This window comes from Trachurus trachurus (genome assembly GCF_905171665.1).
Source record: "Trachurus trachurus genome assembly, chromosome: 11".
In the NCBI taxonomy this organism is placed as follows: domain Eukaryota; kingdom Metazoa; phylum Chordata; class Actinopteri; order Carangiformes; family Carangidae; genus Trachurus; species Trachurus trachurus.
Window position 1 is genome coordinate 16987473 of NC_139904.1, and position 21388 is coordinate 17008860.

Here is a 21388-nt window from a genome sequence, read left to right on the forward strand (position 1 = left end):
GTTGGCCAAGATGGGAGTCTACCTGCAAATAGAGAGATGACAGATGGGCAGACAGTTAGAGCGACAGGCAGGCAAGTGTTGAAAACAGCGCACGTCCTCTGATAAAGATGAAAGAGTCGGAGCTGTGGAATTATAGAATTTTAACTATCCTCCACCTGTAGTGCTGAATTTTTAACACCTTCATCCGCAGAGTTATCCAAAAGTTGTACTTCTTACTATGAAAGCATAGGAAACGATCCAACCCCCCATGGATTCACAGACATGAGATGTGTTGGAATGTTTCTAAAAAAAGTTACAAGCAGTTCTCCAGGCTATACCTTTTCTGACATACTCACAAACAGAAATGTTCCCTGTCTCTTGTTTTTAAATGATTTACAGTGTGGGTTGGTGGGGGCGTGGGGGCAGTGACGGCCGCGTGATGATGCGACTGAGGTGGCCATGTGAAAAAGGAAAAAAAAAGTTGATTGGGGCCAGCTGATTTACAGCTGGGCAACTCTTAAAGACTGAAGACACAATAACATATCAAAAGCAGCATTTAGCTCACCTGGTAGGGCAGCTCCTCCTGTAATCAGAACTATGTTCCAGTATGGGGTCGATTCCTTCTATTAGTGTGCAATGTTGGTGATCAATGCATTTATTATTTTCTTATCATATATAAAATGTCAGGGCCTCTTTTTGGTACCAGTCCTTAACTGCGTGGGGGGTTTAGTTACATGTTGCAGTGCTGAGTTGAGTTGTACAATACCATATGTGCGACACCTACAAATTGTAAATAATGAATCTTTAAATACGCTGTTTCTGATATTTTCTACATGTAGATGATCCTTCAGTTGCAGCCCAGTACTGCTGAGGTGGTCCATACCACAATTATGACAACTTTGACATGTTGGATTGTCTAAAACACAGCACAGATGTGATTCTCACTATGGTTACCGTTCACTGCTGAATGAAAATAGATGACATGCCATGCTCCACTGTACAGACATGAATATAGTCATTCATATTCATTTTCTCAGAGCAACAATACACACATATCACACTTACACTTACAATTACATAAACACACAGGCACTGTCCCTGAAGACATGCCACTACACATGATTTGCTTGTTTAGAGCAGCCTCAGGGCAACCATTTAGTTAAACTAGGCATGGCTGCATTTTACATGCTATTTTAGAGCAAACACACATGGACACACATGGAATGAGTCGGTACTGATGCAAAAATAAACATATGTATGTGTGGACATACATGCACAAATATGTGCCTGCATATATGCAACATACACTGCTCTTGCTGTATGGCACTCAGACATGGCCACATACACACACACACACACACACACATACACATTCTCCATTGGGTGCTGGTATGTATATCAGTAGTCAACATGCATGACTGACTCATTCACAATGTAGCAAGCAATCAGGCTGTTCACCTATGCATGACTCAGAGATACACACCCTTTATCACACACACACCCATGCACGCGCGCACGTACGCACACACATTCTTCGACATACAAATACAACTATCTATGTTTATAAAACAAAGACACTATCTCACACAATTGCAATTATTCATGGTCACAGAAGTACACACAGATACACATGATAGTCCATGTTAATGAAAAGCACATTGCATTAAAGCAATACTCACAGGCGCACAGACACAATATTCTTGTGTAAATGCATGGAATCAGGCTAAATCAAACAATTAGGAGACATTTCCACAAGCATTAGTAACGGCTGAGTATGCACCCTGGCACAGCTTGTCAGCCTGGCCTGTCTGTCTCAATTTAATCACTCACCATTGCCTAGCTATAAGCATGGATTTCTAGTGTCGAGTGCACAGCCTCAAAAGCCTCTCCCAACATTTTTGACATGTGAGACAAAAAAGAAATCCACAAGAGTATAAAAAAGAAAGCGTGACTTTATTTGCATCTAAAATTACTGAAACAATATAGAACTGGATGCAGATACAGACAGTGGCAATGCATCAAATCTGTCAAAATTACACGGAGTGGCTGAGTAGGTGGTGCATACAGTCTGCATGTATAGTGCAAGCTTTTTGGCATGGGTAGATGATTGAATTAACATCAGAAAGTATAATTTGCTCTTAGTTACCATCTGTACAATGTGTATAAAATGCAGTGAATTGCATTCATGCATGCAATACTGTACATTTAAAGTGCTGTGACAATTAAAAATGTATTCTATACAGGAATAAATAATATAGGCAAATCCATACATTGACTAGTATGGGCAAGGGGGTCATACAGTACAATCCTCAGCGCATGCTTAGATATCACAGACGGGGAAGTTGATGATTACATACAGTAATATTAAACAATGTTGCATTGAGTTAGGAAATGTGCCAGCTCTTTCGATGAGTGGTCTAATGGTCATGCTGTACAATGTTTAATGTGCAGGTCAGGGTAAAGACATGCCATTGCTCTACACTAAAGCTGCATATCAGTACGTGAAGGTAATGGTTTGTGGATATGTTAGTTAGGTATTAAGTATGTTATTAAAATGTGTTTCACAGTGTCCAGGTTTACGGTTTGAATACTTACATTTCCTTTAGGCAATAGATATTTCAAACATAGAGAGACATGTTGTGAATAAATTATTATATACGTGTTGCGTTGCATTTCTCCCACAGGAGCACTTTGGCCTCATAAATAATTCAAACTCACCAACTCACAGATACTCATAAATGCATGCTACCCACCAATGGACATGCTCAGATACATGTTTTCATGCATGTCCATACAGGCAGCACACACACATCTAGATACCAGGCAGTTCCCGGATTGATCTTGAAATGTTTAATACTGCTTGAAAGGGAACATTCCTAGAAAAGATGGTGGGGAGGATACAGAGAGAGGGCGGAATGGGATGTAAAGATGAATAAGGCTTTACTCGTGTTCGATCCTTCGGCAACGCTGTGCATGCAACATTCATGTGAGTAACTGCTTTGAATTAGAACTGAATTCAAGGTCAGATTCCAGGAAGCTATAAGAAGTGGAGGGAAAAACAAAACCTTGAAAAGCGATGGAAAATGGGAAAACAGGGCGCTTCAGGCAGCAGTAGAACGAAAATGTCCTGCACTTTGCTCTCTCTCCTTCCATTAAACATTCAAGAGCGACAGAATGAGACAAAACCACACGTGAAGAGGAGTTCAAAATACTCAGTCACTGTGTGGGTAACGGCTAGATACATACAGGCCCAGACAGGCAGACGGCCCTGAAATTGCACTCAGAATCCTTGGGTTTCCCTTTTATGTGTCCATTCTTCTAACAAATGTTGGTTGAATAAATGTACTTAATTTGTTTCCAAATTCCTAAACTGCAGATCTGAAACTCAGTTCTTTGCAAAGTAAGCACCGGTTAAACATTTTGGAGGTTTTCTTTCACCTCTTCTTCATCTTTAAAGGGCATTCTCATCATCATTCAGTCCTTACAAGCTCCTTCCCCATTTCCATCGCTCTCTCACCTACTCACACACCCTGCAATGCTCAAATCCTGCTATTTCTCTATTTCATGTGATACTATCTGAAATTCTTATCTTCAAATCGTTCTGTCCGCTGATCTTTCTTTCTCCTTTCCTGTCTCTGTCTGCATCACACTTGAGTTTATCGGGGCGTCTCTACCTGTTTCTTGTGTTGCTCTTTATCTTTATTCTTATTCCTCTATCTCTCTCCTCACCTCACTGTTGTTCTTCTAATCCTCTCAATCGCTGTCCTGATCCATCTCCATCCAACATTCATCCATCTCCCTTCTCATTATTTTCTTCCTTTATCTCTTTCTCTCTCTCCTTTTGCTTCTGTTTTGTCTTCTAATTGGTTTTCTTTCCTTCCAGCCAGTCAGTTCTTCATTAAATCATCTGTCATCATCTTGGTTTGCTCTGTCATCTGTCTTTCCCTGAGCTAACATGTCTCTCTCTCACTCTTCTCCTTCTGCATCCGGCTCTCTCACTCCAGCCTCTTTCTCCACTCTCCAGAATTTTATGACAGCTGGATGATAGATACCACATCCCAAATTGTAACTTAATGCATCTGTATGGATGGGTCTGTCCTCAAAAAGCTCTATAGTTGCTGCTGTTAACGGTCTTGAGTGATGGGGATAGATGGAACATTGTCACAATCCTTCTTCATCTCTGTGGCCATTCATTAGAGTCACTTCTTGAACATCTCGGCCTCCTTATGTCTTTATTTGTAGCTCTCATTTTCAAAATTACGTTTTTTGACATCACAGTAAAAGTAGTTTGTTATTTTTTTTTTTTTTTTTAAAGTATATTTTTCAGGTTTTTGCCTTTATTTGATAGTGATGACAGTAGAGATAGACAGGAAATGGGGAGGCAGAGAGAGGGGGAATGACACGCAGGAAAGGTCTGCCCGACGCGGGATTCGAACCGGGGACGCCTGCGGCGAGGACTGTAGCCTCTACATGGGGCGGCCGCTCTAACCACTGCGCCACGCACCGCCCCAGTTTGTTATTTTTTAATGAATGCACGCACATACTGCAGCTCAAGAGCAAAGCGTCTAATTATTTTCAATATTGAAATTACAAAGTGGACATCAGAAAAAACCTGGGCACCATTTTATGTTTGTGATTGTCTTTTATTTTCTCTCTCTCTCTCTCTGTCTCTCTTTTGCATGGGTCAGGTTAAATCGAATTTATTCATGAAGCACTTCAAAAAAAGGTTTATAATATTGCTTTAAAAAGCAACAAAAAACCATAAACACAGATAAAAGCAGAGACAGTAATCACACACACACAAGCACGAGCATCTCTTTGTTTTGTTGTTGCTCTTATTCTGTTACTTTCTATTTTCACCATATAAGACTGAATGCGAGTCTAAAAGTCATCATAGATGCTGCTGCACTTCCCCTCCACTCTCTCTGCTCCTTGTCTTTCCTCTCTATCAGTCTCCATCACACAGATCACTTTGGTCCTTCATCCTCTTCTCTCTTCTCTTCCTGCTCAGTCTTTATGTGCCATGCAGCAGACATCTACAGACAGACAATTATTTGGCCAATTGAACATCCAGTGTTCATTCTGTCGTTTTGTTAGCCACCGTCTTCTTTTCATGTACAGCCATTGAAGACTGTACCAGATGTTAATGTAAACACTGTTGTCCTGCTGATCTCTTGTGGCATAACTTGTTACTTTTAGTGCTGATTTGCATATTTCAATGCTGAAGTATTGATCAGGGCAAGCAGAAAAGGTCACGGAGAGAAAGAGTGATGGGGTTTAGAGGTGGTACATGTGATCAACCTGCTGACTTTTTCTTACCAATATTGACCAGCATCTTTGCGTCTGTGTATTGATTACGTATGGCTGAATGTCAACTAGATATAGACTAGCATACAGATCTGACTTCATGGTTGTGGTTGATCTGTGTCAAGATGAATTGCCGTTGCCTTTTCAAGTCTGTTCAGAGTATAGATGGCCTGTCAGAAACTATTTGGAAGTGATGGTCTTAAGATTTGTTTCATAAGCATTTTGAGAGATTAGAGACGTGAGGCATTTTGCCATCAAGTTCTTGTGACAGTACCTTATTACTGTGACTAAACTTAGTGACACTAATCTAATAATTCTCTTTTTAGAAAGACACATCACTTTTCATAACGTGGCATTTTTATTTCATTTCATCATTTTGTGTCTGCCAACTTGTGTGTGTCCTCTCTGATAAAACAGTTACATTGCATGTGATAACTATAATTAATTACTACGTGACAAGTTGAACATTGAGTTAAAATCATTGTTTTCAATTACTCTACATTCCAGTGTATATATTGAGTGAATCTGCATCATTCTCCTGTGCCACTAGTTTCATGCTGTTCCAACATTGATCCGCGGAACAGCCCGAAAAAGGGGCGTGTCATGTTAGTTTGCATGCGATGCGTCTTTGTATTAGTTCATGCAGAGCAGAAAAGCTGCACTCCCTTCAGCTTAGATGGACATCTTGTGCTGAAATTGCATCCACCACCTCAGCCGCCTCCTTCTGTAATTTCAACTTGAGTGTTTTTGTCTTGCTTGGCTGTAAATGCTAATGTTTTCAAATACCTTTGATTCTGTACCATTATGCGGTGGAGGGATTATATGATCAAGTCCATGACTTAAGTGTCTCTGACTGATGTACACATTTGCATCGCCTTTCTCTGTAGTTGGCAGGAAGGTGTGTTAGATCATGTCAAATCATGTCACACCATGACGCACACAGCATTTTGCAATCATTCTTTGATCACATTGTGACTAACTCATTTTGAGAGTACCTTCATTTGAGTTATTTTGAGACTTTCCAGCACATCATGCAGCAGCGTTGGTTTAGCATGCTCTTTCAACACATTAGGCAATATTTGTGTGTGAGTGTTTAACAAATGCCCTTGCAGGCTGCAAAAAGTGAAGGATGTGGGAGGAAAGGAGAGACGAGGAGAAGTGAGTCTGGCTGTAGAAAAGAGAGACAAGAGTGGAATGTATTTCGTCAGGGCTGTGATGCGTTAAACTCTCAGTATGCAGCTATTTGTTTAAGATGTCAGGGATGACATTTAACACTCAGAGACACCCAGGGTCTCTCTCTCACTCTGTCTCTCCCACACACACGGATGAAAGCACATTCAAATAGGCAGGCACATACACAAACCTGGGGACAGACGCAGGTGAACACACACTCACTGTCAAACACTAATGGACACACTTGCTCTCAGAGAATAACAGAGACGGAGAGAGAGGAGGCTAAATGAATGAGGGGCAATACTTATAAATCACAACTTTAGCAGTTTGTCATTATGGTTGATAATTTAGAAACTCTGTTTAATGACCAAGTGAGAAAACAGGTACACCGGCCTCATCCATCTCATTACTGTTCTGCAGTGTGATGGCTAGAGAGGCCGTCTGTCTTTTCTATTCAACCCCTTTTTTTGTTTACTCTCATCTTGCTACGTTTTTCCTCTTTACCATTTCCCAATCATTTCTCATTTTGGTTAAAAATCTCTTGTTTTTATGTTCTACTATGTTTTTGTTGGTGCAAGTGGGAGGCACAGTAGAGCATCGTACAACTTTACACACAGGATGCACAGGGTCTGATTCTGTCAGCTGACAAGGTTAGTGAACAGAGAAATTCCCCAGTAGGCTCGACAGAGAATCAGGATGACATTATTGCCCTAGATGGTGCAGTAGTGTTTCAAATAAAATATTCTGCCAAGGTATTTTCTGATATCGCCTCTCTGACATGAGTCAGGTGAAGTCAGTAGTGGGGGTCAGAAGGTATCAATAATGAGAGGAGAATAATAACACTGTAATGAGAATCAAATTGTATCTCTCACCAGCAAACATGATTCACCTAGTCAGGTTGGTGACGTTACTGTAAGAATAATAATCATGACAGCGATCATTCTATCAATCCGTACCCTCTCACGCTTTATGTCTCCTTCTGGTGATCTATCATTAAATCACTTTTCTGCCCTAATTGGTCTAAATGTCGGGCAGTTAGTTGACTGGCAGACAGCATCTGTTCTTTGATTTGTGGACAGATGGTGGGAGGATCTGAAGGTCACCATGGTTACTAGTTGTGTGTATGTGTGTGTGTGTGTGTGTGTGTGTGTCTGTGTGTGTAAATGCTAGGACTCTTGGTCCAAAATGTAATGCTGGCAAGCAGAGGACAGCGAGCAATATGTTTCTAATATGCTTTAAGTGAGTGATAGAAAAATACGGCAGCAATATAAAACACGATTAAAGAACTATGGGTGAATCATGTTAAAAGAGTTGACTTTAAAGTTAGTAAATCACAGCCACAGAGGCAGCCAAATGGATGAGTCACACGAAGTGGAATGTGGATATTTGTGTGCTTTAAGTGTGGTTTGACAGTCATCACTTTCATAAGTTTTCAAAGCAAAATGCGGCAGCAGCGCTCTAAAGACACAACAGTTGATGCCTGAATACCTGAGTGGGAGCAGTCTCCGGTCATGACAAACCATTGCATCAGCAAACAGTGGTCATAAGTTGAAGCACACCAACTGAGACAGAATTCAGACAAGCTAGATGTTAACCAAACAAAACGGCAGCTTCAAAAGTATCCACAGAATTCATCCTGGCAACTGTTTCCAAGGCTGTTGTTTGTGACAGGGCTGCAATGACACAATGGCACACGGTAGGTGTGAAGAGGATAAAACCTGTATATGTGAAAAAGTAATGTCTGATATTACAATTTGTTCTGCATCCAGATGGGTTTACATTTGGCAAAAAGATGGATGCCTTTTAGCCCACATGTCTGTTGCATGGTTGAGTTGCAGCCAAGGAATACGAGTCCGTTTTATAAGACCAGATGGTGCAAACACTGTCATCTTGATGCATCATTTTCCATATACACAACTAAATCAACTCAAATCATTTCATGAACAACTAGATTAAGTAAGACGTCTTTCCTGGAAGTTCTTACGCTTGATTTCTATTTCTGTGTGCGCTCCACTAAACACCAGGTTACCCTTGAAGAATGGCCAGATATCCTATTACAAACAGCGCAGGGCTGAAGCTTCATCAAAGGCAAATGCTTCTTGTAGAAGTACAGAGAATAAAAACACAAAGTCTATATGGGCAGTTAAAACTCATTAAAACAGACAAACAAAAGCCAGAACATCCACGCATGGTGTTTCTATGGCGACTGTCAAACCAATGGCCAAAAAAGACACATTTAAATTCAAATAACAAAGCCCTCAGTGGGCCTGTGACTCTTATCAAGAGCAATGCAGAAACAGTGTGGCACTGTTGAAGTGGTTCATTTGGAACACAAAACCATGGACACTGCCATGGGAGACCACTGCTTACTGTACATCCTGTTTCCTAAGACGGTTGACCACAATGACTCCTCAACTGTAATGAAGGACTCTCTAAATGTAGCTATGGCTTTTTGTCCCTGAACCTAACCAAACATGTGTTGGTCAGAAGGGGAGTTTCAAGTTATGTCTCAGATGACTTGATTTTCCTTTGGGAGGACAAACATTGCACTCCTGACTCTGGAGCACAAAGTAATTTACTATAGATATATAGGTATAGAGCTTATATGTAGGTTTGCAATATAATTTATCTGTAATCTGATCCTGAAAATCTGATTGTATGAGTTGCAATCACATTTCATTTGGTTTCCACTCCGCCTTTTTGTATGCACACTGCATTCGAGAGCAAAGTTGGATTGTGTTCATGATACCACCAATTCCATTACTAGTTATGTGGATCTGATGGTGCTGGCAATAAGATCAGATTCTCAATGATATTGCATCTTCTGTGCTCTTGTAAGTGTCTGGCAGCACCTCAGACCAGGAGGAAATTAAAAAAAAAATGTGCATCATTAAAAAAAAAAGAAAAATAAAAGTGGATCATTTATGTGCGTATGTTAAACAGTTTCCCCTGTCTGCTCTGTCATTCATGGCAGGTAAAGTGAGGCATGAAAGGTATGGAAGGAGTGATGAGGTAGAAAAAGGGGTGGCTATATATATTCAGTTTTACAGCATATGGGGGGCAAGAGGTTGATGGATAGGTGGGTGGATGTAGATAAGAGAGCAGAAGGGATGGATGGATACAGCCTGAAGACAGAGAAGAGGAGAGGATGATGTAGATGGCCCATAATCCTTAGAGGCTGACAGCACACTGGGTCCTCTGTGATTGAAGTGTGTGTGTGTGTGTGTGCGTGTGTGTGTGTACAAATCTGATAGTGATAGTGATCTGCCTATCAAAGTGATGCAGGGAAGGGATAGAGTTATGGGACAGAAGGAAAGGAAGAGGGGGAAGAAACAGCAAGTGGAAAAAAAGAGATGAGGCCAGAAAAGCCATTAAACATAAAATCAATCAGCAGAAAGAGAGAGGGGGAGGGGGGAGTGAAAGATGGAGAGTGAAATGCAGAGAGAGTAAGATCTTAAAGAAAGACAGCAAAACAGAGATGGATAAAGAAGGAATCCTCAGATGACTGCGATATTGATGACAGCACAGTGGGGAAGAGGGGATGAACGGATGGGAGAGAGGGAGACAGGATAAGGAGGCTAAGAACGAGTGATCAAAGCACCCCAGGCCATGAGAGAGAAGGAGCGAGGGAGGGTGAGATGAGGAGAGTTGGGGAGGGTTGGGAGGGTGAGTGGCGAGGATGAATGAGGAAGTGAGAAGGAAGCATGGAGGGGAGAACAGAGGGAGGGAGGGAGGAGAAGAGTAAAGGGAGAAAAGATGAGGAGGGAGGAGGAGATGTGCTGCTATACTATAAAAATAATCCTAATGCAGAAAAGGGAAGAGCTGGCGTGTAGTGAGCGGTTAGCCAGTGGGGAAGAAAAGAGGAGAGGTGGTGCTACAGCAACAACTAGAGAGAGCCAAGGATGAAGAGGCACAGAAAAGGGCAACACTCTCCCATTGATGTGATAAGAAATGAAGGCAACATGGCCAACACTACCGCTCTCTTTCCTTCTCTCTTCTTCTCTCTCACACACACACAGTCACAGTCAAACTAACACATATAGCGCCCTCCTCCACATGCACTTTCCCTCCTCCTGTGGGTCAGTGCGCTGGGGCATGAGCATGAGTCCAGCCTCTCCAGGTTGCAGTCTGAAAAGAAAAGCAAAGAGCAGATCACAGCAGTCCACTGCTGCCACATTGCAATGAACTCACTTACCTATAGATTTACTCACGTTAGCCACCATGAAGAAATCAGATTACTGATAACACTGATTAGAAAGAAGCTTTTTCCCCCCTCTACAGTATATGTTCATTTCTCTTTTTTTTCATGTAATACCACAGGAAGTACCTAAGATTTATCGACCCTTTAATAGAGCCTCTAATTAAAGTCAAAACATACTGTAGTGACATATTTTGTCAGTTTAATGTTAAGAAGCAAAAGTCTCACGTTATGGTTCATTTTTTGGATTAATTTTTAGTTAGTCATGTTCAGTCTCTAACTTTACTGTAAGAGCACACCCAGAGTCAGGGGCCAGCTGCGATCAAAATGAAAGTTGATTTTGTTAGTCATATGTCAACCTGTGTTCAACAGATGGGTGAATAAAAAGTCTGTCTCCTGGAAAAACAAAATAAGACACTTTAAAACAGAATTGTACAAGATAAATAAGAGATTGGAACTACAGAGCTTTTCACAAAGCTATTAAGATCTAACTGGCAGATTTAGGGATAACCATAATCCTTAATAAGGTTACTTTAATCTAACAATTGCATGCAGATTTGGGCTCAACCTTAACTGTGTTTTGATCTCGAAATACCACTGACTTCACTATCACACTTTTTGGTAGTGATCAGCTCTATCAACTTTCAAGCAAAACTCCATCCATGCAGTAGATGTAGCTGCAGAGACCTCATCCTTAGTTGACAGGCACAGATTAAATTAAATGCTAATAGGATTTATAGGATTTAATTATTTTAGGCTATAAACTGATGAGACTCATGAAATCTCATTCTTCAACTCAGTTCTAATGCTACAGATTTCCAAAATGTGTAGATGTAGATGATGTTTGAAAAATGATGATATGAAACATAGTTCACTGTGATTTGCTACTAATGTTTTCTGTGATAATTTCTACTGCAACTGAGAAAGAGAGGGAAGTGATGGGACCTGGCAACGATATGAGGTAGACACAGTAATATTCAACACTGTCGCACCAGATGTCCCATCACAGTTGATGGAGCAGGAGTGAGCGGTATACAAAATTAGCAGGTGCAACATGGAAAGCCGACAAGTTCCATATCATTTCTGATAAATGCAGATTGAGCAGAAGGTAATCAATTTTGGCTATAGGTATCTGAACTTCTCACCCTGCCCCTGTGAGCACACAACAAATGTCACTTTTTATTAGAGCAGCTGCTCCTGAAGCTCTCCCTGCATAGCTGTGCTGTTACTAGATGACACACAACAGAATTACCCAGGATCCTAATTACATCATGCATCATTGCATCAGCTAAAATTATTGCATTTATGTCATCATCCTTGCATGGCTCTCAGGTTTTCTCCAGATCTATAGTTGTGTTTTAATCTGCTTGTATAGAAAGTAATTATAAAACACTGATTTTCGTGCAACTCATTTTGAGAGACCTCATGACTGAGCACATCATGGCACAATGACCTTATGCTACGACATAATGTCACATTCACCAAAGGTCCTGAGCTGCCCGCTTGTTTATTCAGCCTGTTTTACTCTACAAGTTCATTTTCTCCTCTTTAATAAGAGCCACACATCAGTGCACCTTGAGGCCTTTCCACCTGTCTGTCAACTGTCAGGGGCACATCAATAGGCTGGAGGAGAGGATGAGTGCGTGTATGTGTGCGTGTGTGTGTGTGCATGCGGGTGCATGTCCACCACTGCTTGCAGACGTCCTGTTGTCATGATAAACCTGTGACAGCTGTCATCCCGCAAGCAGCACTCTCTCCCACGGCGCAGACACACACACACACACACACACACACACACACACACACACACACACACACACACACACACACACACACACACAGTGCTGCACCATTGCTCTGCTGTAAGTGTGATGGTGATGGGGTCTCAGCAGGTCTTGGTTCAGGTGTTGGGTCATTTACACAAATCTCCTTAACTGTCCAGCTGTGGGACGAGTGTCTATCTGGATAACTGACTGGTCTGTCTCTTGGTGCCTGCCTGCCTGCCCGCCTGCCTGTGTGTCTTTCTGGCTGTCTGTCTGGCGGACCAATATGAATGTGGTCGAATGAATGTATAAATGAATAAATAACTCTTACACATCTGTACATTTTCAATTCATCAGAGCCTGTAGTTTGGGACAATGCACTCCTTGTTTTTCATCTCATGAGCAAAACATAAGACAGAAAAAAATTAAGAGCGTGTTTTGTTCCTAACTTCAACACTTTGATTTATTGATAATGGCTCAATCTATTTTGAAATTCATTTCAAACCATTTATTTTGTTTCATCATGTTTCTCGTTTCCTATCCGATACACTTTGTACCAACCCTTTGTCTATTTCAGTCTGGTTCTCTATTTTTCGTTTCACTCTAATTCTGTTTGTCTCTGTTCTTTATCTTTATGTTCCCCCCCTGTTAGCCTCCATGTATTTCCTGTCTCTACTCAGTGCACTCTGTTCTGTCCAATTTCTAATATATTTTGCTAATGTCTTATTCATTTCTATTGGTTATTGTCTGTTGCTCGTGTAAGTCTTGGACCACAGTTATTCTTTTTACCCCTCCTGTGGGTGGAGTCTGGCTTGGTCCCTACCTTATCTCTGTCATCTGTACATGCATTTCTTAAGGATGAGACCGGAGGATGTGCATGTACACCTGACAGTGCCTGTCTACACTCTTATAAAGGATGTGTCTTTTTCAGCTTATCAGTGAGTGCAGTTCAGGAGCCCACTTCTTCTTTAAATACTGATGATATCAACATCTGAAGTGTTGTGGAGTAATATAAATCATGTGTCATCCTAAATTGCACTCACTGATGTGTAGGAAAATGCATGTCTGCTGTAAGAGCATGTTGCATACAGTATTGCCTCTTTTATGTATAACTATAAATTATACAGGTATAATTTATACCATGTTTACAGTTGGACTTGTACGCTCTCAGAAAAAAAAAGTTCAACATTGTATCTTTTATCACTGGGGCAATGGATATTTGACTGGGCTCAATTTGCTTTTGATGAATACATTTCTAAATGTTAAGACAAACCTCCATTTACTTTTTTAAAGGATCTATTTGAATACAATTGGTTTGAAAAAAACAACAACAACAACAACAGAATTTTGACAAAGTAAATTGTTCCCAGTCTCTTTAATGGATAACCAGACAACCAATGTCCCAGTGACACTACAAGGTCCAATGTAGTATGTTTTTTTTCTCTGTGAGTGTAACTGTATAAATTATATGTGTATAATTTATGCCGTGTGCACAGCGCAATCCATGTGTCTTTATCTGTTATACAGTAATCAGCACTACTATCAATTATGAATAATTCTATCAATCAGATGTGTTCAGCAATACAGAAAATTAGGCAAATCTATTATCACATCTGTTCTATATGTTTTGAAACTAACCGAGGATCAATACATAGACTACCACTAAACCAGCCAATTGGAAAAAGTCGATTCTAAAGTTCCTTGGTGGTGATTGGAGGAGACGAGAGCGGAGCTCTGTGATTGGATAAAAGGAAAACATGCCTTGTTATAAGAGGAGAGGACAGCAGCTCTGAGTGTGACAGGAACTGCAGCCTAATCCCTAAACCCCACCCCCAATTCTAACTGGCTAATAGAAACCAGCGTCATTCTCCAAAATCTATAAAATAAGAACTCTTTATACATTATGATGTATATTATTTTTTATATCTGCTTCATATCTGAAGTGTGATGTGAGAGCTCCATATTTTCACAATATGGTTTGCTAATATTAAAGTCATCCATTTCTAACATACAAGCCACAAAATAACATTAAGAGTTGAGAGCACAGAGTGTACTTACTGCAATTAAGCTAATTAAGAAAAATCACCTCATAGAGGGAGAGATGTGGGGAGTTGGGCTGGCTGACCTTTAATCAACTTGAATGGTTGAAGAATAATGTTAGGTTGATTAGAGAATTACATCTTAATTGCCAATTTGGAAAACAACCTGGATGAATACATTTGTTAATTGACCCGCCCAATCTTGTATAGCGGTGAAAATCAAAATCATTTATCCAAAAATCAAGAAATTGAATTTTAAAAAAAGTCCGCCCCTCGGTCCCTCCTCCTCTCCCTAACCCAGGTTTTCTATTTGTCACTCTGATTTGATTGACAGCTGAGGACACATGTGGGGGCACTGTGAGGGGCGGCAGTGGGGTGGTGACCAGTCCCGGTTACCCCGGCAACTATGGTAACCAGGCCGACTGTACTTGGATCCTATTGGCCGAACCTGGAGACACCATCTCTGTCATCTTTACAGACTTCCAGACAGAGGAGAAGTATGACTACCTGGAAGTGGAGGGATCTGAACCACCAACCATCTGGTGAGTCACTTACTTACTTTATTTATTTATTCACATGTGCTTACGTCCCATTCATTGTGTTAGTAAGGCATTCAACAGAGCTGTCTGTTTATCTGTGAGAGTCACTATTTAGAGCATTTTAGAGCCATATCTGGATTGCAATAGAGAGATGAGTCACAGTTTAGAGTTAAATTGCAGGAGAGAATGGGACATATTTCCAAGTGTATGAGACATAGAATTAGCCAGATGGTGAAAATGATACAAATGTACATGTCAAGCAACACATTTGGGGGTGGATAGCAAGGTTTTAGACCTGGATGTCCTTATTATGAAAGACTGACATATCCAAACAAATGTAGAGAAGCAGAGTGATATAGTGCAGTCAGTGTGAGTGGGTATAACAGAATATAACGGTGTCCAACTATCACAAGCCACATATGATAGTGGTCCTGATCCATGTTTCAAAAAAGAAAGTAAGAAAGGACTATGTTGACTTTTCTGACCTGGCATTTCAGTGAAGATAGTGCAGTCATAGAGTCACTGAATTTATGGTACAATTTAACCACACTTGGAGAACAGTGATAAAATGGTAGAACAGGTAATAAAAAATAAGTTAGAACTCAGGTGAGAATGGGTAATAAAAAGAAAACTTTACTATAGATATAAAGAATTAAAGCAACTTTTTTCCAGAAAAGAAAAATAATAACAAGCAAGTCCAATGTGTGTGTGTGTGAGGTCACACTGCACATGTACAGTCTTTCTTCATGAGCCACGTGTTTTACAGAGCAATTAATTGATCTATGCTCATTAGCCTTTAACAGCTCTTTGCGGTTTTCTATTATTTCCTTCTGTGTTTTTAGATGGTTCACTCATAACAATATTTTATTACTCTGGCTGCTTATTGATTGTTGGTAAATTAGGGTATTGATCAACCATTGCTGTTGCTGTAACCAATTTGAATCTAATCATGGTCAGGGATATTAGTGTGTGTGTGTGTGTGTGCCTGTGTAATTGATTTGGAAGTAATAGGGGCCAGGCACCTGCTTTTAGGGAGGTGTGAGTGTTTCTGTGCAGGTGCATGTCATCCTGCTCACCAGTCTGTACCTGTGTGTGTGTGTGTGTGATTGTGTGTGTACAGGTATCTGATCACATGTTATCACATGCACTTATTCACACCTTCTGTTAATGGCTTCAGGAGGCTCATTTGTAGCATGCCACAGTGAGTCTTTATTCTCATTTTGAAAATAACAGCAATTTCCTTGTTTTTCCAGAAATGTAGTTAACATTTATTGGAGAATGAGCATATTGTTTTTATCATTCAGCACTTAGGTCATAAATTGGAAACAGTATCAATCATCAGAGGCAGAGTCATAAAAAGATCAATATAAAAGAGAAAGATGTATTTTTAATTGTTTTGATTTGACGTTTAACACTGTTTTGAGTTTATTTTGAGAGCCAAGTGTTGCACAATGCATTTGTGACTAGTGAGATAAAGTGCAGTAAGTTGATATATAATCAGCAATATGTTTCTAGTAAACTTACTTACACTTTACTCAGTCATATAATCAACAAACAGAAACAATTTGATGATTTTAAACACTTTCTGTTTGTAACAAATAATCATCACCTCCTTACAGTAGGAGTATTTCTGGCTAATAATCAGTGCTCAGATTGTGGCCTTCGAGAGACAGTGGTGGTGACTGGTTGTGGGAGTTTTACTCTGAGCGTCTGTGTAAGTTATGGAAGTAGTCACTCATTTCACTGATAATATGATGTTTAATACTGAAAGGAGAACAGAAACATGCCTGGAGCAAAAAGAAAAAACAGTGCAATGATGTTGTCAGTAAGAGATGATAAACTGACCCTATTTAAAGTTTAATGTTTTTTTTCTATGTTTTTACATAGATTTCAGTATAAGGGGTTAAATGCAACAAAGTCAGTAAATAAGTAAATAAATCATTGAGGTTTTTCCTCAGTGATTTACAAATGGTTTGTATCCACTTCATTATGCATTTTGTGATGACTCCATGTTCACAAACAGCCCGTTCCTCTCAGTGAGGTACACACAATTACAGAAATAAATTTCAAGATGCACAAGACACCTAATTTAAATAAGTGACTTTAATGGCCTTCCACTTGGGAAGAAAACTTAAGTTAAGGAGTCCTCCTGTGGAGAAGAGTGGCTCGTTTATTACTCATGATGGAAAAAGTCATGAAAAGGCTTGTTTGAGATGATGTAATGCTCACAGGGGCATTTCAGCACAACTCCTCAAGTCTCACAGTGGATGTGCTACGTCAATGAGTGGTTTGACTCCTGTCAAATATGAAGATGAAATAATGTTTCATAATATCATATTATCAACAAAACTAAACCCTGAGGAGTCAATAAATGTTCCCTAATATGAATTATCCATTTGTTTTGAGGCATCCTGATGACAGGGTCACAACAGCCTCTTTCCATCAACTCTTTCATCCTTTAGATGGTACAGGAGGATGTTGGTGTTGTAATTGTCTAGAGGATTCTTACTCGACATGAACTGGGCTGCCTTAGACCCTGCAGTGCCAATTTAGAAATGTTTAAATGCCAAGGTGTACCTAAGCAATGTTGCACGGTGCATCCCCTCATGGCTGCAGTAAGCCTTTTTGCAGTGATAATACTTTGAGCTGAATAATGCTTCAACATTCGTCATCTCCTTGTGGCTCCAGGGAAATGACAGTGATGCAAGTTTACTCCAGTCACCTACACCTCATAGTGCAACCCCATGGAAAAAAAAGCCTGACTGGTAAATTTGCATAATAAATATTATGCTGAATGACTCAGTGCTGTATCCGGTATCATGCTGGTTTTCCTGAACACATCATGAATGTGTGCTGGAAAGCCAGCATGACACAGGAAGGACCGAGAACTCTACGCAAGCACAGCGATTCAATTGAAGTCAGTCTGTTCTAGGTTCAAAATAAAAGACAAATAAATCGATAGTGAGTCGATTTCCTTCTGTATTCACACACTGGTATGAAATAGGTATACAGTAGGTGCTGAGATTAGAAACTGACATGAAAACAATCATTTTTTGACGTTGGTTAAATACAGTAAGACATTGGAGCCTTTTCTCTTTTCATATCCTTTCCCCTCCAGTACTTTCTTTCCTGCTTGTGTGAAAAATAGTAACTCAACATCACTTCAAGCACATGAACTTGTCATAAACCTGCTGGATGTAAGGAAGTTAACCCCACATATATTTGTCAGGCCAGTCAGTAAGTTGCCATCCTTGAAGCCTTTTTACCCGCACGGGGACTGCCCTCATCAAACAGGGGTGTGTTTTGCAGCTCTAGAAGGAGGTAAAACTGGTTGCTTATCAAATGACACCAATTTTCTAGTTAGGTGGAGTGCAAAGGAGCCACTGGTTCACATGTGTTTGTATGTATAAGTATATGCGTGTGTATCAGTGCTTCTTTGCATGCAAGTACATGCGTTCCTGTAACACTGTGCACATTCCCTGTCGATGTATGTACAGTGTAATCAGTTGATACTTGTCCTCTTTGTTCTCATAAAAGCTGTTTGATCACGAAAAGCTTGATATTGACAAAAAGCCACTCTGTAAACAATCCTGAGCCTGCCTCCCTTCTCTGTAAACAACCTTTAGTTACCTGTCTTATCAGAATGATGATGATTATGCAAGGAGAGGCACATTGAAATGACATTAAAGTAGTGTAGCAGGGAAGCATACTAAATTCTAACCAAACAATTCATTACCTTGAGGGAAAGTGTAGCACATTTTACCATTGATGGGAACAATGGGGATCAAAGGGACGTTCTTTTGAGATGATCTGGACAACAAACCTACACTGATACAAATATGAATATCAGACTCAACTGTTCAGCTTAAACAGCCAAGAATCCATTGACAGAAAAAAAAAGTTTACCCAAGACATACTTGAGTTAACATACGTATTGAAAATCCTCAATAGGCGCTGTATACAAAGCAATATACAAACAATACAGCAGTTTACAAAACTCATTTCCAAAATGGAAGAAGCAGAGGGCAGATAAATATTCACAAGATTACCTGCCAACTTAGGGAACCATTGGAGTATGACTTTTGCTAATGAGAGTGTCCCTGAGAAGTCCCAAGACCCATAACATAATTTCCAAACAGCATTATAGTCTATGTGAACGCATGCAAATGAGATCATTATTTACTGTGGGCATAATAAACACAGAGACAATCTGAAGTCAAAGGATGATCATTTTGAAGACAATTTTAAACTAAAAAATAATCTTGTATGTAGGTATACAGTAAATTAATTATTTTAGCAATGTAAACTTACTCTTTACACGCCTCCTTGACGCAAATATTCGTTCACTTTGTTCAGTTTAAATAGCTGTACTTGCTATTAAAGGATTTAAACCATTGATCCTTTTGTTGCATAGCGTTTGTGAAAAGTAGGTCATGCTGCCTGGTTCCTTAGCAGTTGTCTCACAACCAACCAAGTTCTAATATACTCATTTCCATTGGAAATTGGGAAAGATGTAAATGTCTTAAGTAATAATTTTGAACGGCAATCAGCAGAGGAGGCTAATGGCCGATTTGTTAATATATGTGAAAGCGTGCATACATGACAGAGTTTGTCTGCTGATGTAGGGCTGACAACAGTTGACCACACAGCAACACAGGCAGATATAGCCCACATCCATGTTCAAACACACACACACACACACACACACACACACACACACACACACAGAGACACACTGTCACTCCTCACAAAAACACAGTGACAAACTTGCATGCTTGCTGTTACTCTCCCCCTCTCACACAGACACTTGTGTCTAATCAGTATGCAGAGAGGTGTGCTCACGCCTGTGAGAGTAGTATATCGCTGTGAGCTAAGTGCCTGTAATCCTAGCCTAACACTACACATTAATATACACACACACACAAACACACACACACACACACACACACAAGTTTTATATTTTGTTGTTTCAGAATCAGTTGCCCTTGAAACCAAGTAGAGCATCTTGAATAGAATGTTCTGTCTCTCTCTCTCTCTGTCTCACTGTCTCTGTGTGTCTCTGTCTCCCTTACATTTGTCTCTCACTACACGACTCCAAGAATTAGCATACTGTTTTGTGCTCTTACTGTAGGTGCATCCACTTGACAGCTCATCACCAAAATTATGGCAAGGGTGGACTGAGCTATTCAAAGTCTGTCATTTATCAATCTCCATCATGTCTAAGATTTGTTTTTAAGAGGCACTGAAAATTAATTTGTCAGGCTGGAGCTAGAGCTGCAGTCTTGTCTCCAAGTGCCCGGAGTCATGTCACTGTAGGCGAGTTGGTTTAGTAGACAGTTAATTCCACCCAGATGCCACGTGTGACACAGATATTCACATACATGCATTTCACATTCTTCACTACTTACTTATCCGCAAAGCCTCAGTAACTGCAGTCATCAAACTACTTTTTTAAAAAAGCTAATCATCAGTACTAAATAATTACAGGCTCACATCAAACCTGCCATTTATTTGTAAAGCTGTGTTTAGGCGTCTCACCAACCTTCTGGCTGAAAATAATTATCTTGACATTTACAGTACTGTATCAGACTGGATTTAGACCCCAACACAGCACTGAGCAGTTCTTATCAAGGTTTTGATAAGACCTGCTGAGGCATTAATCTCAGCATTGACTTTGTAAAAGTCTCTGTCCCCATGCTCTTAGATTTTACCACTGCTTTTAATACATGACAGCAATCACAGCATATTAACAGTCAGACTAGTGCACTGTTTTGTGCTGTGTCTTGAGCTGGCTTAAGTCCTACCTCTGTGATTTATCAGTGAAAGATTCAAAGTCAGTGCTCACCAACAGTCTGTCACTAAGAACTAAAAATCAAGCTAGAAACCTAAGTGTTGTCCTTGATTGTGACCAACATTCCAGCAATCACATCAAATCAATAACAAAATCAATCTCTTATCACCTCAAAAATATTGTCAGATCAGAAAACTGATGTCACCACCTGATATACAGTAGGGAAACATGTACATTACATGAATTCATCTCTACCAGGCTGGATTACTGAAACTGAAAATTACTGGTCTGTTTGTGTGTAGTCTTCAAAGTACATGTCTTACACCTATTACAAAGTGCAACGCACGTGTTATTGCTAGCTTCAGGCTACAGGCTTCCCTGTGGTAGCATGGCTAACATGCTGATATTGTTTAATTTAATGGAGAGAAACAGCTAAATTCTGTACACTGGATTGAGTCCATGTTAGTCCCACAGATCCAATCCCAGTTTTTCCAACAGCATCCATCAAAATGTACTCATTCATTCCGTGCAGTGTTGAAACTGGTCTGTTGTTTCACTTGGCTCATCTTCGTATTGTTCTGCTGTGTCCGGCCTTAGCC

General features: G+C 40.2%; 1 protein-coding gene across 1 annotated transcript in view; it reads left to right on the top strand.

Moving 5' to 3' along the window:
- csmd3b (CUB and Sushi multiple domains 3b) overlaps nucleotides 1-21388 on the top strand; it is a gene marked incomplete at both ends in the record, with an annotated part of 321253 nt that overhangs the window by 152433 nt on the left and 147432 nt on the right. The window contains one exon of the mRNA XM_083981903.1: nucleotides 14794-15001. Coding sequence (XP_083838029.1) covers nucleotides 14794-15001 — 208 coding nt within the window. The remainder of the gene's footprint in view (nucleotides 1-14793; nucleotides 15002-21388) is intronic.